The sequence below is a fragment of the Bacillus rossius genome, chromosome 2 (genome assembly GCF_032445375.1).
Source record: "Bacillus rossius redtenbacheri isolate Brsri chromosome 2, Brsri_v3, whole genome shotgun sequence".
NCBI classification, from domain to species: Eukaryota; Metazoa; Arthropoda; class Insecta; order Phasmatodea; family Bacillidae; genus Bacillus; species Bacillus rossius.
In genome coordinates, this window is record NC_086331.1 from 94,904,200 (window position 1) to 94,924,946 (window position 20,747).

At 34.7% G+C, this 20,747-nt stretch overlaps 1 protein-coding gene across 2 annotated transcripts in view; it reads left to right on the forward strand.

The window, feature by feature from the left end:
- Positions 1-12,623, forward strand: part of LOC134529482 (ras-like GTP-binding protein Rho1) — a 90,023-nt gene extending 77,400 nt beyond the window's left edge. For both annotated transcript variants that reach the window (XM_063363616.1, XM_063363617.1), the window contains one exon: positions 10,823-12,623. In XM_063363616.1, the coding sequence (XP_063219686.1) occupies positions 10,823-10,861 (39 nt within the window). In that variant the 3' untranslated portion in view covers positions 10,862-12,623. The remainder of the gene's footprint in view (positions 1-10,822) is intronic.
- The last annotated feature ends 8,124 nt before the right edge of the window (positions 12,624-20,747 follow it).

Below are 20,747 nucleotides of genomic sequence, written 5' to 3' on the forward strand. Positions count from 1 at the left end.
ATATCTGGATGTAAGTAGATAGTACCAAGGATAATTGATTTCGTAGGCGTTAGTTTTATAAAAGATTGTGTCTACGTTCCGCCGCTATCTAATCATTTTCCAGGGTTGAAACACAGAATTTAAGAGGCTATTGTTTACATTACTCTGGGCATGTTAACCAAAGTGTGCGAAGAATAGGACTTTAGGTTGGATATGTGCTGTATAACTAAAGGTTCACATATTAAATATTTGTAAGAAAAACTAGGTTACTTTACTTTCAATTTGATGTATGATTTGTTGTAAATAGTCTAAATTAAACTGTTACAATATACCATTGAAACTGGGACATTCTTTAATGGACATCCTGTATATTGATGTGCATAATGTGTAGGTCAACTAAAAACTAGTTTTCATTGGCAACTTGGCACACAATTTTCAATATTACAAGTAGTGATGGCCCGATATCCAAAAACCCTATACCGATACCGATTCCGAAATTTCCAAATTTACCGATCCAATACCCGATACCAGATATTCCGATAATAGGCCTATCTCATTTCTAACACTGATTGTATAAAATTGTGGTTCTGGAGTATTGTTAGAGACAATAATGAAAAATGTTAAATATTAATAAAACATACTTATGTGAATATATTATTTTTATTAATTGTAAAATATTGTCAATTCACATTAAATGAAAGCTAATAATGAATTTATCATAATGGCCTACAAATAAGCTCTCTAAATTCAAGGTCTTAAAAAATTTAATTGTTTAGCAAGGCCAGATAAAGCAATATTCTGGTGTAGGTATTACCTACAGTATGCAAAATCATATTGTAACTACAAGGAAACAAATTTCAGATTTTTGTGGAGAAATGTTGAGAAATCTTGTAGCTGGCCGGTATTAGTCTCTAGTGTATTTGCTTATAATGTATGAATCCCGAGTCACTGCATGTACTTAGTCCAGTGTCTGAACTGTAATCTACTAAAAATATTGTCCGAAAAACATCAAACTTTTGTATCCTTTGTAAAATTTCATCACAGTAAACGCCACGCTAGAAAGAAAGGTCTTCAAGTAGCAAATTTTGTGACCATTGTTCAAGTGTATCACTCCATTTATTGGTGCGAAAACACGTTAAAAATACGTGAAAAGTAATTTCATTACAACTTTGAAACCTTCTGCAGAGTTTATAAAACCACACATCTTTATTTATGTTGTTGGCAATGCACTCAATATAGTCAACATAATACCTTTGCTGCAACTTGCCCTACTTAAACACGTTTTATATTTTAGCTTTTGTAAAACTTACGTAACGTCTTTGTATAGAACAGCAGTTGGCGACCATGAAACGACACGGAAAGAAAATACCTGTTATATCAAGCAGCAACTTTATTCTTCTTCATGTTTACTTATGGCTACACCACTTATTAAATTAAATATCGTAATTATTTCCGTTTATGTTTTCAATTTATGTACACATAGTGAACTTCTAAAATTCATCAGGCGAAAACATTTTTGCGAATATCTGAAACGAATAAATATGCAATAATGACTGGGATTTGTGTACACATGGAAGAATTGTACCATCGGGATGCATTGCAGTATCAGAAAGAAGAAATAGGCTTGAAATTGTTTGAGTGGAAAATATGCTTGGAATTACTAGGTAATATGGTGACGTGAAGAAAGATAAATTACGCCTGCGGAAAATAAGCTTGGAATTACGGTTAAGGTTATGTGAGAAGTATTATTGGCGAGAGCAAACATTGGTTATCAAAATATCGCAAGTATTTACCGATATCCGATATTAAAACATGTGCCGATATTACCAATCTCTGATATTGAATATAGAATATCGGGCCATCACTAATTACAAGTTGCTTAAGATTAATTAAATAGCAGCAACTATTTCCATCAAGCTGTTTCAAAGCACATAATCCCAAAATTGTGTGTTCGTCCCATATTGCCCCAAGACTATTAGAGGAAAGGGCAGATGAGTAATCTAAAAACTAGTGTGTTGGCGGCAGCGGCCCATTGTATCAAATTCAGTTTCTTGGAGATGTTTATTTGTTCAATTGACTCTCACTTGAGGCCGCAATTAAGCGTAACTTTATTAAAATCATATACATGTTTGGAAACTTAAGTTATTTTTCAGTATGATCAGTTAAACTCTTTTCACTGACACTTGAGAGATTTTAATTTAGAATTCAATAAGCATTCATTATATATTTTTTTGTTTCTATAAGTTGCACAAAGATTTGCTAGGTCAGGTTACACACAGTTGATACAGTAAATCATTCCTTACTTCTTAATAAATTGTCCAATTTTGGCCTATGTGACAATTATTATGTTAATTGTTTTTCAAGTTACCTTACGAATACATGCTTTTATGTTTCTATCAATAATCATAAATCATCTCTGTCGAATGCTTATTATGGTGTACCAAAGGGAGGTACACTTTCATCTCATCCCTATAATATATTTATTTACTATATTACCAAGGTACTCAGCCACTCTGTTGGTATACTTTTTGCTGATGATAAAATTTTTCTACATTAAATGATTGTCTATTATTACAAGAAGACATTACTGAAGTCAATAATTGGTGTTTACAAAATTTGGTCAAATTTAATAAAGATAAAACCAAGGTCATATAATTTACTAGGAAATACCACCCAATTGAATATGAGTACAAATTAGATAATTCTTTAGTCCCTAAATCCCCTTTCATAAAGGATCTTTATAGTCCAGTTAAATTGTGTTTTTACCGGAAAAGTTTTGGGGTAGTTTTGATTTTTTTAATTCTTATGTTTTATGGGGTGCTGAATCCGAATTTGAGGTTTGCTAACAAAATTTTGTGACGCAACATTTTAAAAAATAATAAAAAAGGTAAAAAACCTCAATTTTTGGCAGTTTATTGCTTATGACTGGAAAACTATCAACTTTTTGTAAATAACCTTTCTATTCAAAATGAAAGTATCTAAAATTTCCTACAATTTGTTTATTTATGTTTTTTTTTTCTCCGACTAATCGTTTGGGCTCAAGCGCTAGTTTAAAATTGGTGTAGTTTTGCTGTGACCCCAAGAACTCACTTCTTCCACTCCAAGACTCTAATTAATTATTAACAGCTGTAATTTAGTGAATTCCTTTCAGTTATCTGTACATATCTTACTTTGATAGTATATGTGAAGGTAGATACAGGTAATTTTTCAAAAATTACATAATTTTAATTATTAAATTAAGTCCAAAATTGTACAATTTTGGTTACAAATATTGAAATTCCAACGAAAAATCTTGAAACATAATTTCTTATTTTTTATTTTATTACAAATGTTTATATATTATATCTACCTTTATATGAGCAAAAATCATATGTGCCGTAGTCGTTTAGAGGTTTCTGGCTGAGGTTCTTCGAAGGCGGCGGGTTATGACATAGGTTCTGGTTTTTCTATCATTAGTGTCGGGGTTTGTACATCTGGAAAATGAAATAGGTGGTGATAAAACAACTTGTGACCCTATCTCAAGGAGACATGAATGAATACGAAATAGATTGTGAGATTAGACATACCTTGCACATTGTGTAAGCATCTCTCTTCAGTCTGTTATCGATCTATTTCTTCAGTCTCTTCTTCGTCTATGTCAGTGCTGTCTTCCGGGGGCTCGACGTTATCACACAGCACTTCGCACGATGTGCAGATCGGAGAGCAATGAAGACCTGCCTTCCTGCATCCACAATTGCGTTGGCAGCCTTTTTTACATTTACAAGAAATGTGCTTAAGTATCGAGTCTGGAGCAGGGTTGGAAGTGGTTGGAACTGGCACGATACCACCTCTAGATTTTTTCCACCCCCACTCGTTAGGATCTCTTTGTTGCTCGTTGAGTGTGTTTTGACTGGATAACCATTGCTGCACCTGTAAGTAAACTCTCAGTGAATGTTATCGTGCAGCAGCTTCGGTGGGGGGTAGTGAGGCAATGTTGGTTTTATTTTTGTACTATGAAGATACATATTGCCTGTATCTCAAATCTTTCAGGCTTGTATCATGGCCTCTCCCATATAGAGTGATGAGAAACACGTTTCCTGCTTCGGCAATCTCGTCCTGATGTGCATGAGGGTTTTTGAAAACATCAATGATTGCTTGCAGGTCATTGTTCTTTTGCAGGACTTTGAGAAATTTCAGTTTTCCCTGGTTAAAAATAGCAGAGGTAGTGTCACAACTACTCATCGTGTGCAGGAACAATATATGGTCTGATAGGATTTTGTGAGTGGCAAGATGAGGATTGTAGAGCGCTTGCGACGCCTTTCCTTTTCCTGGTTTCAAAAAGAAAACGTTTTTTATGTCTGGGCTACACAGGCCAATCAAAATCACCAAAAGGTCTATATCTTCCCCCACCACTGTTACATATTCATTTGACGGGGCCAACTTAAGAGCTGTTGTGATAATTAGGATGTCAGCATCCTCAACAGCTTGCTGTGAATACATTTTTGCATCATGAAATTTTTCCATCAACATTGAAATCAACCGGTTCTTGTTTCCCCAATTTGCAAGGAAACACTCCTGTGAGACAGTGGGCACCATCGATTCTGTAAATGATATTGCAGCAGATTGTTTTCTTTGTGCTCTTCTCAATCGTTCTATGCGCTTGGTGCTTTCACAAGCTTCGTCAGGGTAGCCATCGAAAATGACAATGGTATTTGAGTTGTAGTTTGACTTGACATATGATACATAACTGTTGCAAATTTCTGCATATGTCTGGCCATGGTGCCATTTGACCCGGTGTAACAAAAACTATCCATCGATGACATATTTTGTATTATTCAAATCTGCCTGTTCAATCGGTGCAAAAGCCTTATACAAGCTCGATTTTGTTCCTTTTCTCATCCCATGCTCATCAAAAAGAGAGAGAGGGTAGGGGCTAAGTTCGTAATGCAAATATTCTCGCAGATCTTCATCTGAATGTATCACGATGGTCATTCGTTGAAAAAGTGTAATTGGATTGATGACTACAGCCCTATCTTGTATCTGAATCGCAAGAGGCTACAGGGAAAGTAGGGCAAGAGGGGAAGGGAGTGTATTGCAGTGGAGACATTCCATCTCCCTTCCTGCATTACTAACCGTGTGAAGTATATTCACAGTAAAGACGAGTAATGGATCCGAATGTAAAGCGTAAAAGAAATAAACGAGAGAGAAATAATATAATAAATTATAATAAAATAACATTATAAAATAAGAGCAATTACTAGACGGGGCAGTTATAAAATCTTTTGTTGAGGTCGGTAGAGAATAAATAAAAATAAAAAAGATGTACAAGATGGAATTACACTTGCACAGAATTTAAATAAAATAGGATTATAAAAGTGCTTTTTAGTACTGGAGATGGCATAACAATTTAAACCCGGCTTCATTGTATTTAACTCAAAACTAGGAGGGATTCACTTAATGACAGCAGTTAATAATAATTTAGAGTTTTGGAGTGGAAAAAGTGGAGTTTTCTCGGAGACAGCCAATATACAACAATGTTCAACTAGAGCTTGAGCTCAAACGGTTAGTCGGAGAAAAAAACATCAAAAAGAAAAATTGTAGGAAATTTTAGATACTTTCATTTTGAATAGAAATGTTATTTACAAAAAGTTGATAGTTTTCGAGTCATAAGCAATAAACTGCCAAAAATTGAGGTTTTTTACCTTTTTTTATTATTTTTTTTAATGTTGTGTCACGAAATATTGTTAGCAAACCTCAAATTCGGATTCAGCACCCCAAAAAACATAAGCATGGAAGAAATCAAAACTACCCCAAAACTTTCCTGCTGGGGGCCCTTTTGAGAACAAATTGACTGGATTATTAGAGTCATACTAGATTCTAAATTATATTTTCACAAACACATTGATTATTTATACACTCTTGCTCAAAGAACTTTAGCTTTTATAATATTTATTACTTCTTATGCACCTAATTCAGACTTGATTAGCTCACTCTCTTTGGCACTTGTAATATCAAAGTTAGAATATTATTGTATTATCTGGAATGGCATCAACCTAACTGAAATTGAAAAATTCAAAATAAATTTATCCAATTATTTTGATGAATTTCCCACGACTAAATTTAACTCCCCTTGTAGACCATAGGGCCTATAGTGATGAACATTTTGTTCATAATTGTTATACATTAGTCTCCTGATTATTCAGGGTAATGACTGACAAAGGTGTCCACAAATAACCGAAAAACATGGTTAAAGCAATGTGGAAAAAAAAACTGAAATTTGTTTATCCCGACCATAGACAAATACTGTAACACCTGTCCCTCAAAGTAACGACCTAATTCATTCCAGTAAAACAGAGTGCTAATCAAAACAGCGCTAGTCACATACTTTTTTTCCATAACAGAGTATTTTAATCAAAGTAATTAATTTTTCAAATAAGTGAGTGTGATTGCTGACTACAATTTTAATCAAGACACTACTCTCATTAAAATTTATTTACAGTTATATTATGTATCTAAATACATTTAAAGAACATTTAAATAAATGTTGAATAAGATTTAGAGATTAAACAACCTAAAATAAATTAAAACATTCATGTACTGCATTATTTACATAATAGGGCTTGGGCATAACATTTTTTTTCCTATGTAGGCACTACCAACATTTCTGAGTTACAAAATAATAATGTTATTGAAATATGAGATATATTTCAGTTCTAATAAGAATTTTAAAAACATAAACTTAATGTATTATATTATTAGAAAGATTATTTAACCTGTTAACGTAATTTCTGACACTGTTGTTTACTAAATGCAAGTCTGCCATAATTTGCCACTAGCGCATTTGTCACTAGCGCATCCTAGTGGCACTAGGTATAGCCCTGAAAGCTTCTGACGTTTCTCTCCAGAGCTGCTGTTGACATGCAGGATGTAGAATATAAATGTTTGCTGAACACATTGGGCATCGTCGGAAATAATTATGCAATGAAGAAAGCGAATAGCTATTGAGGAAAAGCAAAATATTGTTTGTTGAGTCGTCTTATTATTAATTCGTTGCATTACTAATTCATTGCATTGTATTCACTGTTACACATGTGCCGTTGCCATTGTGCACGCACAGAAATAAAAAGTCAAAAATTATTTTTGTTTTTACGATTAAAGTGAAATACAGTACATTAATCCGCAAACCGGACAACCCGCACCCGCAATCTAATGTACTTCTAAATTTAGTTGCTTATATATTCTTGACAATACGGGCTTGAGAATTTCCCAATTTAATTGCGCTTACAGTCAAGCTTACGTTCAACTAGAGGTGGGTTGTTACAACAATTTTCGGTATCTGTTACATCCAGTTACTGATACAGTAATGTACTGGTTACAAGTAGCTGATACTTCTGTATCAGCTACAGCAGTAGCGGTCCCAGGAAGCAACAAGGTATCAGCATTCTCGTTACAGGTTACACATCCTCCGTGCCGTCATCACCAACTGGTGTAAAAAGGTATCAGTTTTCTCTTTCCCCGTTCTTTGTAAAAAGGTATCAGTTTTCTCATTCTACATTCTTCGTAGTCGAAAAAAGGTATCGGTGTTCTCTTTCCACGCCTTTCGTAATCGAAGTCTTCAATCTTTGCAAGGAGCACGCACTGCGCACTGAGCATACTGTGATGAGAAGCCTAAGGCCCGAATTCAGAGTTGACCTTCGAAAGCGCATCCAACTCTCATTCATCTGGCTCCCCTACATTCTTTCCCTTCTTTATTCCTTATTCGTCGTGCCGCTCTCTCCCCTTTCACAAGCTCCGCCCAAGTGTCCGTCATCTGCGATCAGGTTCTGCGCACATTGGCAGTGGTGTTGTTCCAGGCGAATTCTAAACTGATACTAAAGTACTTGATACTTGAATAGTGTACTCGTTTGCAGTACTTGATACAGGCATGTATCAGTTACAAAGTAGCAAGTTGATACTCTGCAACCCACCTCTACGTTCAACTCTGTGCACTCTTCATACTAATAATGATATTATTTACAGGCTTATTATAATAAACTTTATTTGAATTCTAATAGTGTACAACTGCAAGTGCAAACTTCAAATTTTTTTCTATCGTGCTAAGTTTTGAAGTCAATGAATGACTGTTATTTTTAGCAATTATGAATATACAATTTGTGTGTTATTTTGAATCCTTTAGGTTATTTTGTGTTTTTGGTGTTTGTCTTTATTTACTGTATTAGCGTTTGTGTGTATCTGTTGTTATCACTGCTAATGTGTGGTACGCTTGCCCTCTTATGTTGGCCATCTGCGGTTGTTCTGCCAGCTGTGGTAATGATGGTGGTGGGATTCCATACCTTTGCAGTGATTACTGTGTATTTATTTGTCTTTATGTGTCGTGCCCACCATTAAAGTCTTATGACTCTCGGTGGGCATGTTAAAAATTTAAATAAAATTAAAAAAATACAATGCACACAATTTACCAAAAAATTGTGTATATTTTTAATTGAGTGTAACACAAATATTCATTGAGAGAACAGAAATAATAACCAGTTAAGAAGTCTTTATTTGTTTCTTGAAAAGGTTGAGGTAGTTTGTTGCTTGCTAGTAAGAAGTCCCTTTTTGTTGCTTAGTTAGGTTTACAAGTGGCATATGTAAATGGGGTTATATGTTGCCTATTTTGCTTGTAAAAAATTAATTTTTTGAAAAAATCAAATATTTTTTTCAAACAAATTAGGTAATGAGTACATGTATTTACATTTTAGAGGTAATATTTAAAGCTTTTAAAAGGAGGGCTATAAGATTCAGAAAGTTTCTTGTTAATATTATTCTAACAGGTTTTTTTGTATTTAAAATACTTTTTGATAATCTTTCTAATTTTCCCAATACATAATGTAATAACGTTATGGATTATTAATAGGCAAAATAAGCTATTATTGTTGTCTCTTTACACAGTAACATTGCAATATTGAGGCAAAGCAAGCAGACCTGAGTTTTTGTAGAATACGGTTAACATAGTTTTTCAGTTTAAATGATTTTGTCAACATACAGCCCAAGGAATTTGGTGTTTTGAGTTCTTTAATTTCATCATTCATATACATAATATTTACCCCTAAATGAATTCAATTTTATGTGAGAAGCTATATGAAATTTTTTTTTTAGGATAAATAATCTGTATGCTGCAAACCATGAATTTAACTCTCATTGTAGTGTTGCAAGCTCATTAATATCTTATGCTGACTTTATAGAGTTTCTGATTCCGATTAGAGTGGTACATGAATGTAAATTGGATGGCAAGTAATTTAGGTTATTGAGAAATAGAAGAGGTCCAATATATGAGCCTTGCTGAACTTTTTGCTTTATTTTCCTAGTATTTGATTATGAATTAATGTATAATATTAGTGCATAATTAGTCAAAGAAACAGACATCTGGAAAATATGATACTGTTGTCATTTATGTCCTATCTAAACTTTGTACATTAACTGTCAATAGTAGGTCTTTGTGGTTCTGGTTTTCATTGGTCGGTTCAGTTTTATATCATGGACTTTGGTTCTCAGTTCTGGTTTTAATAAAGTAAAAAACCAAGTGCTATAAATAGGATTAAAACCAGAACTGAGAGGTCTTTGATGTAAAACTGAACCGACCAATATATAATGGTTTGCTGGGACATTATTTGGTTATTAAAAAAATTCAAAAACTCAGAAAATAGGAGTACACTGTTTGTACTAGCCTAAAACTTTACTTTGTTTTGAAGCTAACCTCAAACCTTGAAATAGGTAGGCCCAATTATGCTGGCATCAAAATCCTAATGGCAAACATATATTCTCATTTTCTGGTTCAGCATTTTTATCACTTATTTACATATTTTTCTTAGAATTCAAATGTAATTTGCTCTTTATAATCAACAGTTTGAACCTACATTGTTTTATAATGCAATATTTCTCATTTGCATGCTTTCTTTATATTGTAGTTGACCTTTAACGTATGAATGGCCAATATATGAGATGAACTAGAAGTGTTTGTACATAATAATTTTTACGTTATTAATTGAAATTGTTCTCTGTTTAAAGCGGAGATCACTAGGTAAAATATTAATAGCTTAATATGCTTTATTGGAGATAAAATTCAACCCAACCAAATTATGGCCTAAAAATTGATGGTGTATTTTGTTTCCATCTCTCCCCAAATTCATTTTGACAAATAAATTATTCTCTTGACATACATTTTTTGTGCGTATTACTTCGTAAGATGTTGGTGACATTTGAAAGAATGTGTTTGTCTTTCCTGCAAGATAAACTTTTCATTAATGCTAAGTAAGAAGTACAGAAACATACAAAAAATATCTGGAATCGAAACTGAAGATTTTGAATGTTGGTTTCTGGCCAGGTTTTTTTTTTTTTTTTTTTTTTTTTTTAAGAAACTGAAACCAGAACCGAAAAATTAGAGGACCACACAAGCCTAGTCAAAAGCGTTAGTTCTATTAAAAAAATCAGGCATTGCATCCCTGTTCGAACATTCTGTTATAATAGTAAAAGTAATGTCTCTTTCAGTAGGTCTTTGCACATGGAAATAAAAGATATAGCTGTGTTTACATGATGTCTTGAGTCAGCTTCATATTTTATAAAAGTTAACCACATATACTTTTTATATAATGATTAGGGCTAATGAGATAATATTATTTTAGACTTGCAGCCTTGAAACCAGGAGTGCAAATCTGTAGACAAGGGTTTTCACATGGGTTAACCAACACAAGCCATAATTGAGGGATTTTTAGTTTTAAGACTCATGCTCTTTCCCCTCCCCAGATCCATGCCCATGCTTGGAACTCATTATATTGAAAGACTAGTGTTCACAAAATTTACATACCTTTTTGGTTTTTCTTTTCAGGTGAAGAACAAGAAGCGTAGTTTCTGCTGCTTGTTTTAAAAACTGTTGGTGTTTCAACAACTATGTATCTCTGTTTATGTTGTGCATTTTAAATTTGTATGTACTGCTTTCACTCAAATTTTTTATTATTATGTTTGGTCGAAATTGTCTTGAAAATTATTTGTAACTTTAGTGGCTTTTGCTTTCTAAAAATTTACTGTAAGTACAGTAAACTCTCGATTATCCGTGCTAATTGGGATCAACAGATGCCCGGTTAATTCAAATCCTGTAAAAAAAAAACTGAACAATCCGTTTCATGACAAGGGGCTGCCCTCGAATTTTGGTTGCACCATATATTTGTCTTCAGTAGAATTCTGAGCACAAGTGAAGTCTGTTTGTTCTGTGTCTCAGCTTATTGGAAAGTAAATAATACGGCTCTGTCTTTCCTTTCTCCGTCTACTGGGGAGGTGGCAGTCACCCTTTTCTTTTCCCCCTCCTTCCTCATATTTAATTTTTATACCCCTTGTTGGCAAGTTATTCTTTCTTCTCACTTGTGCCACGCTGCAGGTATATGTAAGTAGCACTTAAATACGCCCATTATTATCAGAGGCGTTTTATTCATAGACTGTACACAGGAAAGTTTTCATAAATCAAAGATGGATGCAGCAATATGTGTGCATCTTGCAGAGCAGTGGCTGCAGTGTTCGTAATGAAATAGTATAGTTACAAGCATGGGAAATAAATAGCACGATAAAACAATATTGTTGGCATCAATAAAACCTGTCGTGATAGACACGTTAATATTGCCTTCACGTGCTTTGCTAGTTCATGGTCATTTACAACAGCCAAAGAGTAAAAGTTAACTCAACACTGTATTTTTCCGGTGTCCCTTCTTCCAGTCGAATGCAGCCGGGCCAATGGGTAGGCATAAAGTAGGGTAATGACACGTGAAACAAACAAGACTGAAGACTGGAGATGTGAAGAAGCAGTCAGGACATCTCCTTTGGGTATAAAGTGTGACAAATGAGACAGATGAAGAGGTGGGAGATAAGGGTTCGTCCAAACAGCTTTCTAACATGGTAACAGGGTGGTTAAAAATATAGAACGGCCAAGTGAAGAAGTGTGCCGGAGTGATGCCATTTTTTTTTACATCTTCAGAATATAAAAAAACTAATAACTAAACTAAATCTAAGCACAGATAACTTGGAAAATGGATAATCCGGGCCCGGATAAATGAGAGTTTACTGTATCCCGGTCACTATAAAAACTTAGACCCCGATTCTTGAGTTACAAAATTTCTGAAATCTGTTACTTACTGCTCAAGTCACAAATTTTAGATTACTTCTAAAGGTCATTCCTGGGTGCATAATAATCATTACTTGTTAATTGTTTTCACATAATGTATGCAGCTGTGTATACCTATTCCAACATTGTGTGATATTTATGGATGAATGTATATAAAAAATTTGTTACCCCCCAAGAGGGGTAACAAGAGGAATGGTTGATTAGAGTGAACACTAAAACAGTGTTGTGAGGAACACACACAATGTTTTTTGAAATTATTTTAAAATTCAACAAACCCACACTCATACATGCTTGAAAACTTTTACAGCAGCATACATGCTTGAAAACTTTTACAGCAGCGTTCTGTTACTGGGAGTATTCCAGTAAGCATAACTAAAAACAAAAAAAAAAATCAAAATTAACAAAAGGCGACTTTATCATTAACTAACATGAACAAATTATCAAAGCTATTCTAATCGTAAACATGAAACAATATGCAACAGAAAAAAAATTTAAATTACAACACTGTTTACAAAAATACAAATGACTGCAAATGGTCTTATTTGAGCCTCAATGCAACTCGTTAAAAATGGCTCTGAACAACTATGTATTATTACTATAACAATATTTACTAGACAATTACTATTCACTTAATTCTAAAATAATAGACCTTGAAAACATTAACTCGTTACAGCTCTTATCTAGCCTTGTTCAAACAATTTATCAAACTGTTTGTCAAGCTGTCATATTAAGTGTGTTCGGTGTGAAAGGAAAGTGACACTAAAGTTAAGCCCTTCAGTTATTCGGGTGATGACTCATACGACACTCACCTTGGAGATAGTTGAAAGTGAGGGTCCACTCCAGGCCCTCACTGCAGCGAGTCGTCTTTTATTCATGGTGCTGGCCGTGTAGCACACTACTTCCCAACGACGCTCAACACAGACTCGCTGGCATGGACCGGGTGTAGAACACTATCCTCCGAAGACGACTTCAACAGCTGGGCGAAAGAGCAGCCATACCTCGCTCTTCCAACTCGTCGCCACTCGTGATCTGTCGCACTCGTAATGGAGAATTACTATCCAGCCAATTTCTCCATGTTGTTCCCATTGCGTAACTCTGTCAGTGACTCAGACTCATCACACTTAAGTCGTTCCCACTTCGTTGAACACTAAAGTCCAGTGTTGGTAAGTCAAAGTCAGGTGATTATTGCTCTGCCTTAATATTTGAGCCACTGACCCAGTCACACACACTAAGTCCTCTTTATAGTCTCCGACGACATGTGCCCTTCCACTTGCCCACTCGTACTCACTCGACAAGTAAACAAAACAAAGTCGTCTGGAGTATTTTTATACCTTGGTGGCAACTTGCCCTTACCCAAAAATTGTAAATCAGCTGAGCAGTTTTTCAGAATTTACTCGCTCAGCGAGTACCCACTCACTCCGTGAGTGGCGTCGACGAGTAACCGAACGAGTTACCTTTTCTGGTGCTATCTCCTACTGGCACCTCAATGCTGAATGGCTAAGTTCAAACTCACTTAAAAAAGTTAAAGTCCAGCTTACTCATTTCTGAGGTTTTCCAATGTGCAGGTTGTTGTGTTGTCGGGCAGAGTGACGTTGCTTGATGACGTAGTGATGGGCAGCACTACAGCAGGATGATGTAGTCGGTGGTGAGAGCTTCCTCTCCGGCTCTTCGAAGACTCTAGGCAACCTGGCCTTATATGCTCCCTTGGCTGGTATCAACTTCGCGGGAGAACCCTCCAGAAACATGGAGTTAGTTCCCCGTCTCCAGGGAAGGTAGGAGGGGTGATAGTCAGGTGACTAGTCACGTGGTTCCCCCTCCACTTCTGTGCCTCAGACGTGCCTTGGAGTCGCTGTGTATAAAACATGTTTGAGGGGTAGGCAACCAGAAGGACCTCGCTGTTCTGCTGGTGTTGTCACATCCAGGGGCTAACTCACAAATCATTGTTACAATCGGTATTACGTTGAGGGTAAAAAAACCAACCACAACAAATTTTCAATTGAGTATTTACAGAATATTTGCATTGTGATGTTCATTACAGGAGATGATCTTGTGTCAGATTTTAGTAGCTCTTACAATTATGGTTATGATAGTTTAAGTTCTTACTTTCGTAAAATCTATATGCCTACCTCAAACAAGGTCACATTTTGCAACTAATTGCATCCCCTTCAGTTTTCAGTTACTTCACATCAGTAAATTGCATTTGTCACTGCTTTAGGCCTTAACCTGCATGTTGTCAGTCGAATGTGGAAATGCTTAGGTGGACCATCACCGAGTTTAACACGTCTTTGAATCAACGAGCGTGACATGTAAATACATTTAGTTGGTACTTAAATATAAATTTTCGGTCTGACAATCTGGACTTAAGTCACCCTTGCATTCAGGACTGTTTTCTTGTATTCAATGCCAGAAGTGCATTTGACTACCAGCACCATTGAGTATTATGCTGACTTGCAACAGGCCTTGAGGTCCAAGTGGTTATATGCGAGTCCTTCATGTGCGTGGAAGTTCATATGCCATTTCCCTCTCCTTAAATGGAAATAGGGACTTGCAGAATAGAATTCCGCATTGTACAAGAATGAAATTAGACTCATTCTTCGAGATGACACTTGTCACACAAAGAAAGGTCTGCGAGTGGTGAGATAACTTGTCAGGCTGTAGCAGGTCCAAGAAGTGAATGTCAAGTTTTGAGCAGAGGTGTAGCTGACCCCACTTTCATCTATTTATGGCTCACTGACAGGTCAGTGTTATGTTAGTGAGATGTTACTACAGAATGTATATTCGTTCTGCCAATAAATGAGTCAGTTGTTTTGACGAAAATTTGGGACCAGATTTGGCAGCAATGCAAATAGTATTCTCCTGGTAGCAATCACGTTGACTTCAGATTCTCTGGGCACAAATTGTAACCAGCATGTTTGGGACATGCCCAAGCATATATAACAATAAATTAAATCACATCTATCAACATGTCTTTAACTACCTGATCCATGGTGTGGCGTGGCGAGTACAAGCCATGCTGGAAATCCTTGCAATCATGTTTGCTACTGAAATGTCTTGAGGGGTCACATTTAATAAAAAGTTAGTTCTTCCGCACAGGCCAGAGCTGCTCGTATATTAGTTTTGTGACTTTAGTTTGAGAAATGAGTAAATCCTGACAAGCCTTGATAAACTATTAGTTTTGTTATAACCTATAAAATATTTATTATAAGCTAAGTGTAAAAGCAGAGGCAATTTGTAAGACTTTACTTGGGATGTATATTTAACATTTTATTTCAAGTGATGAGGGAAAAGCATTTGTGATAGGATATTCTTAGATAAAATAAATTTCTCAATTATATGTATGATTTCAAGATCGTAAATAAATTTTCATTTGAATTGAAAAACAATATGTACCTCAAAAATCGGTGCCTCAGTTATAAAACATTGAGATATCTTTGTCTGGTATACAACTTGGACTTTTTTGTTCAAGAATACTTAGTTTGGTTGACTTATTATAATATAATATATATTTTTATAATAATCTCTATTCTTAAGGTTAGTTTTGTCTCTTAGAGCTGTGATTTAAGTTTAATTGTATATAATTATATTATGTTACTGTCAAATCTGATAGCATTTAAGGAAAGCCATGTTGGTCCTAATGTAGTGGAAAAATTCTTGTATTGTAAATTATTATTTAATATATGAAATTTAGTACAAAAAAAAGGTTACATAATTTATTTTGTTTGCTGTATGCAGTATGTCATGAACATTTGATAATTTTTACTTTACCTTGCAAATAGACCATTTTAATAATTTTTTGTTCACATAAATTCACAATGTGCTGCTAAAAAAACAGAACACAAACTATTTGCTTAAAACCAATGTCTTTCCCATTAAAATTTTATGATTATTTTTAAATCTTGTTTTTAAATTACTTTTAGTTTATAGAAAAATAAATCAATACTATTTTCTTTCAGGTATATGTATATGTTTAGGATGGATGCTGTCTTATGTTGGCTTCCTTGCATATTTATGCTAAATATTTAACTTCTGTGTTTTGTGTTGTAAAAATGCATACTTAGTGAAAAAATATTTCATTTTTCCATGCTGCCTAAAGCGTGGTTGATGGGGGCTGTAACGGTGGGAAATTTGATAAATTTTTAATGGAAGTTGCTTGGGTGATCTCAGAACGTGGAAAGTAAAGTGATAGGGAACCACTCTACAAAGTAAAGGAATGAATGACAAAGGAATAGGCTATGCACAGAGTCACTTTAGGGTACAAGTGGTGAGAGTTGTAAATTCACCACATGGTTGGGGGAAAGCAGCAGGCTTACAATTAAGTTGTAAGGCAAATACTCAGAATGCCAGCACATGCAGAGCTAGGTAGTTTCCTTGTTGTTGGCCAACAAGGATGACAAATACTGACTGATGTACACTGACACGGGAATAGAATTAACTCGCATTTATTGTGATTATTTGTAACACTTCGCAAGACTAACCTCGTGCAGTTGTTTAGCGCTGACTCCAAAAAGGGACAGGAACATGATTGCTGTAACAGAGTGCAGGTGTAGATGGGACAAACATGATCCTGTCATGTTATAACATTACGAGCAGTCCACCTGCCACACAACCACCCTGTTTTGAATAAAGTGGTAGTTGAGTACTAGTGCGATTAGTTCTAAAATACATTCTTGCACTGTGAATACAATATTTCTCACTATGGTTTTTAGAAGCTTTCTCCTTCATACATCTGGGTAATCACACCAGTTTTTGGGTGGCCATTTGACACAAACATGCAAATAAGAAGTTGAGAATGACTAAGACGTCCCAAAATATGCCCCTTTATTGTGCCCAGAAATTAAATCCCTAATTAATTTCTAATTGTTGTAGTACATAAAATGTGAATTACATAATTAACCACTATAATTTATTAATTTTAACTATTATTTGAACCTCATATGAACAAAATGCAAAGGAAAGCCTTCTTAGTAAATAAGAAATACACAAATTTTATAAATTGTAATAACTAAAGAATTAAGCAATTATATTTCCAAACAGTACTAATCCCAGTAACAATAAACTAGCCTGAGCCTCTTACTCGATATTACTTAACATTTTTTAAATTAACTTTGGTAACCAAAGTGTCAGTTTAGTTCATATTTGTATCAAAATCTTAGTAATCATATTAAATCCCTCCTTCAATTTCATCAGTATCTACTAAAAGTCCTACCAGCATCACTGATGCTAGTCATCCCATCTGAGTAATGAGTAATATGTCATAAAACCTATCTATATTGCTGCCCAGCCAATTTCCAGTTCTCGCCACACACCTCTTGGGGTACATACTTACCACAAAACCACCTGATATACTAATAGTCAATGCAAACACATTTTCAATAACAAGTTATGGTCTGTGCACCATATCTTTACCGCTACATACCTCAACACTTCATTCCATAAATGGGTTGAAAACCTGGTGAGTGCACAATAGCCATTTATTTTTAAATAATAATAATAATAATAATAATTTTAAAAAACAATGACCCCCAAAGTTGAATTACAAGGAAAAATTTTAAACTTCTGAAACCAATTTTAATTATAAAAACAAAACTGAAAAAATTTACTGTTAATCATTTAAAGAAAGTCTCTGAAAGAAACAAGTGTGCAGTAGGGTGGAACATCAACCCTCTAATTTTTGATACAAGTTACAACTCATATTTTGTGTTTCTATGTATTTAAAAATAACTTTTAGTGTCATATGGATAGAATAAACTATTACCGAAATTGAGTGTGATGCCTTACCAAATTAATATTTTTGTATGCAGTCACCTATGTACAAGTGGCCCTTATTTTTAGTATACTTCATGGAATAATTTTGTGAAAATTTATTCGTAGCTTTAGCTCAGTAAAATGTTATTAAGTAGTACTAAGTATAAGTAAGGTCCAATAGCAGAAAATAAAGTAATATTTGGTGATAAAGTAATTTATATTGTGTCTGGTTACTTTAATTAGTAGGTACATGTTTAAAAATAATACAGAATAGTTAAATTTTTGTGTTTGTTAGTAACATAATGTTAAAAACCTGTATTACTACTACCTCTGAATAAAAGTTGCTTAAACTATTTCCAAATCTGTAGCCATTAGGTATTACAATCTCTGAATAACATTCTAACAGCTGTCAACAACCATGAACTACAACACCACAAAACACGGACACTCCATTGAGCTGGACGTTAAAAGGAGTAATTGTCAGTGTTTCATCGGTGTATGAATGTCACAATCAATTTAAACCATGTGCTACAGTAGCAGCTTACTTGCTGCATATATCTATAACAAAGTAGACGTTGCTACTCAAAAATGAAAAAATATATTAAAAAACATAATGGTTTAAGATTCCAAATGAAAAGGGCAAAAATTGTTTTTACATGCTTTATATTAGCTTCACCTGTATGTTTGTTTGTCTGTCCGTCTGTAACTCTTTTGACTAAGAGTGAGTGGCTCATCACTGTAAAATGTCCCACCAATTTCATTACGTTCGTTAGCCGAGCGGTCTAAGGCGCGCGACTTCTGTGACGTCAGCTTTCGTGGGTTCTACTCCCGGCCACGCCGAAAAAAAAAATGTTTTTTTTTTTCCCGGTAAATTCTAAGATTATATCCATACATCTAACTGTAAATGATTCGGAGAGACTTTACCATTTCTTTGTGACGTTGCAACTCCAAATAGTTATCTCAGATGGTAATAGGTAGTGTCTCTCATTTCCCTACGATAATTATACATAAATATAGTTTAAAAAACTAAAAAAACATGCTTTTAAAGAATATCAAACTAAAAAGTTAAAAATAAATATAGTTTAAAAAACTAAAGAAACATGCTTTTAAAGATTATCAAACTAAAAAGTAAAAAATAATTTTAAAATTTAATTTATGACAATAGTATATAAGCAATACCTTTTTTCTCATTTATACTAGTATTGCTTATATACTATTGTCATAAATTAAATTTTAAAAATTTTTTTACTTTTTAGTTTGATAATCTTTAAAAACATGTTTCTTTAGTTTTTTAAACTATATTTTAATATTGCTGAACTAAAATTCAATTTACCTGGCGGCAGTTGACTACAAAAACTCGTGCATAACTAGGGTTTAATTATGTAAATATGAAATCATTCCAACACCAATTTGGAAATAGAGCATCAAAAAAAAATTAAAAATTTTTCGTAAAATAGATTGCAATGATTTCACAGTATTTTGCGGTTCTTAAAATTTTCTGGAGCAATATGCAGAGTAGCAGGTTGTAGAAAATATGGCGAATGGGAACTGAAATAAAAGGTTGATTGGTTAGGTTAAGTTAGGTTAACTGCATAATTTAAAAAACAAAATTATTTCATGATGTAAATATTTTGAAAGATATTTTCCATGTAATTATTGTAGCTGACTTAACTTAACCAACCTTTCTCTTTTGTGTTATTTGTCTAATTTTCCAGAAGTTATTACTAGGGGCCTGTTCTTTTCGCGATCGCGATTAAACGACGATAAACACGAAATCACCGTTGAAATACAGTTTTTACGCGAAATCGCCATAACACAGCGTTTTTACACGAAATTTTGTATTAAAACGCGACATCGCAGTGTTTTTACGCGAAATTTAAATACTGGTTAAAAGACTTGTCTCGTCAATGGTAAACAAACACCGCAACATGGCCGCCAAACAATCATAAATGCACTAAAGCAAACAAAAGCTTACACACGCTCACGTTATAATGTTAAACCCAAAAATATACTGTAAAAATACGCAAAACTACGGCGTTTATTTTCCTTTCCGGCATAATGTTTGGATAGATAAGACAAACAGGCGAAGTTTTAAAGTGTACGCACACCGCTCGGGGCACTGACGTCAGCTTGGAACAGCGACACCGGATAAATACAAAAGCAAGCAGTTGATTGGGCGAACGGTGTTTGTAACAGCCTTACGTGAGTGGCCATATCACGTCAGCCGGGGGCGCTGCCATATAGTTGGAACAGCGTCGTCGTATCAAGCAGATTAAATTGCGCCAAAAAGCGGAAAAATGTAAACAAACATTAATTTTCGAATGGTGTGACGATGATGATTAGTTGGCCAACAGTTTTTATAGATTTTGTTGGGTCCTTACAACAACGCGGAAATAACATAACGCCGAATGTCAAAATTGACCACAAAGCCGAAATAACTACTGAATGAATTTGTGTGTGTTTCTTAAATGTGCCTTAATGCCCAAATACCACACTCAAACCTAACCTTACCTTACTTACCTTACCTACATTACCTTACCTAACCTAGCCTAGCCTAGCCTAGCCTAGCCTAGCCTAGCCTAGCCTAGCCTAGCCTAACCTAACCTAACCTAGCCTATCCTAACCTAGCCTAGCCTAGCCTAACCTAGTCTAACCTAACCCAACCTTTGTGGCAGCCCTGTAATGACATCTTTTGGCGTTGTGGTACACAGCAGTTTTCTAGCTGTCGTCGTCGTGATCAATTTGGCATTTAGGCGTTGTGGTGCGTCCTCGATTTTGTTAAAGGGATTAATAGTTTTCCAGATTAGTTTATGGGAACGAACTAATAATCAGTGTCTAAATCAAAAGTATTGTCATATAAATATATGTAACCTATTTGTTTAGGGTATTCAGTAAT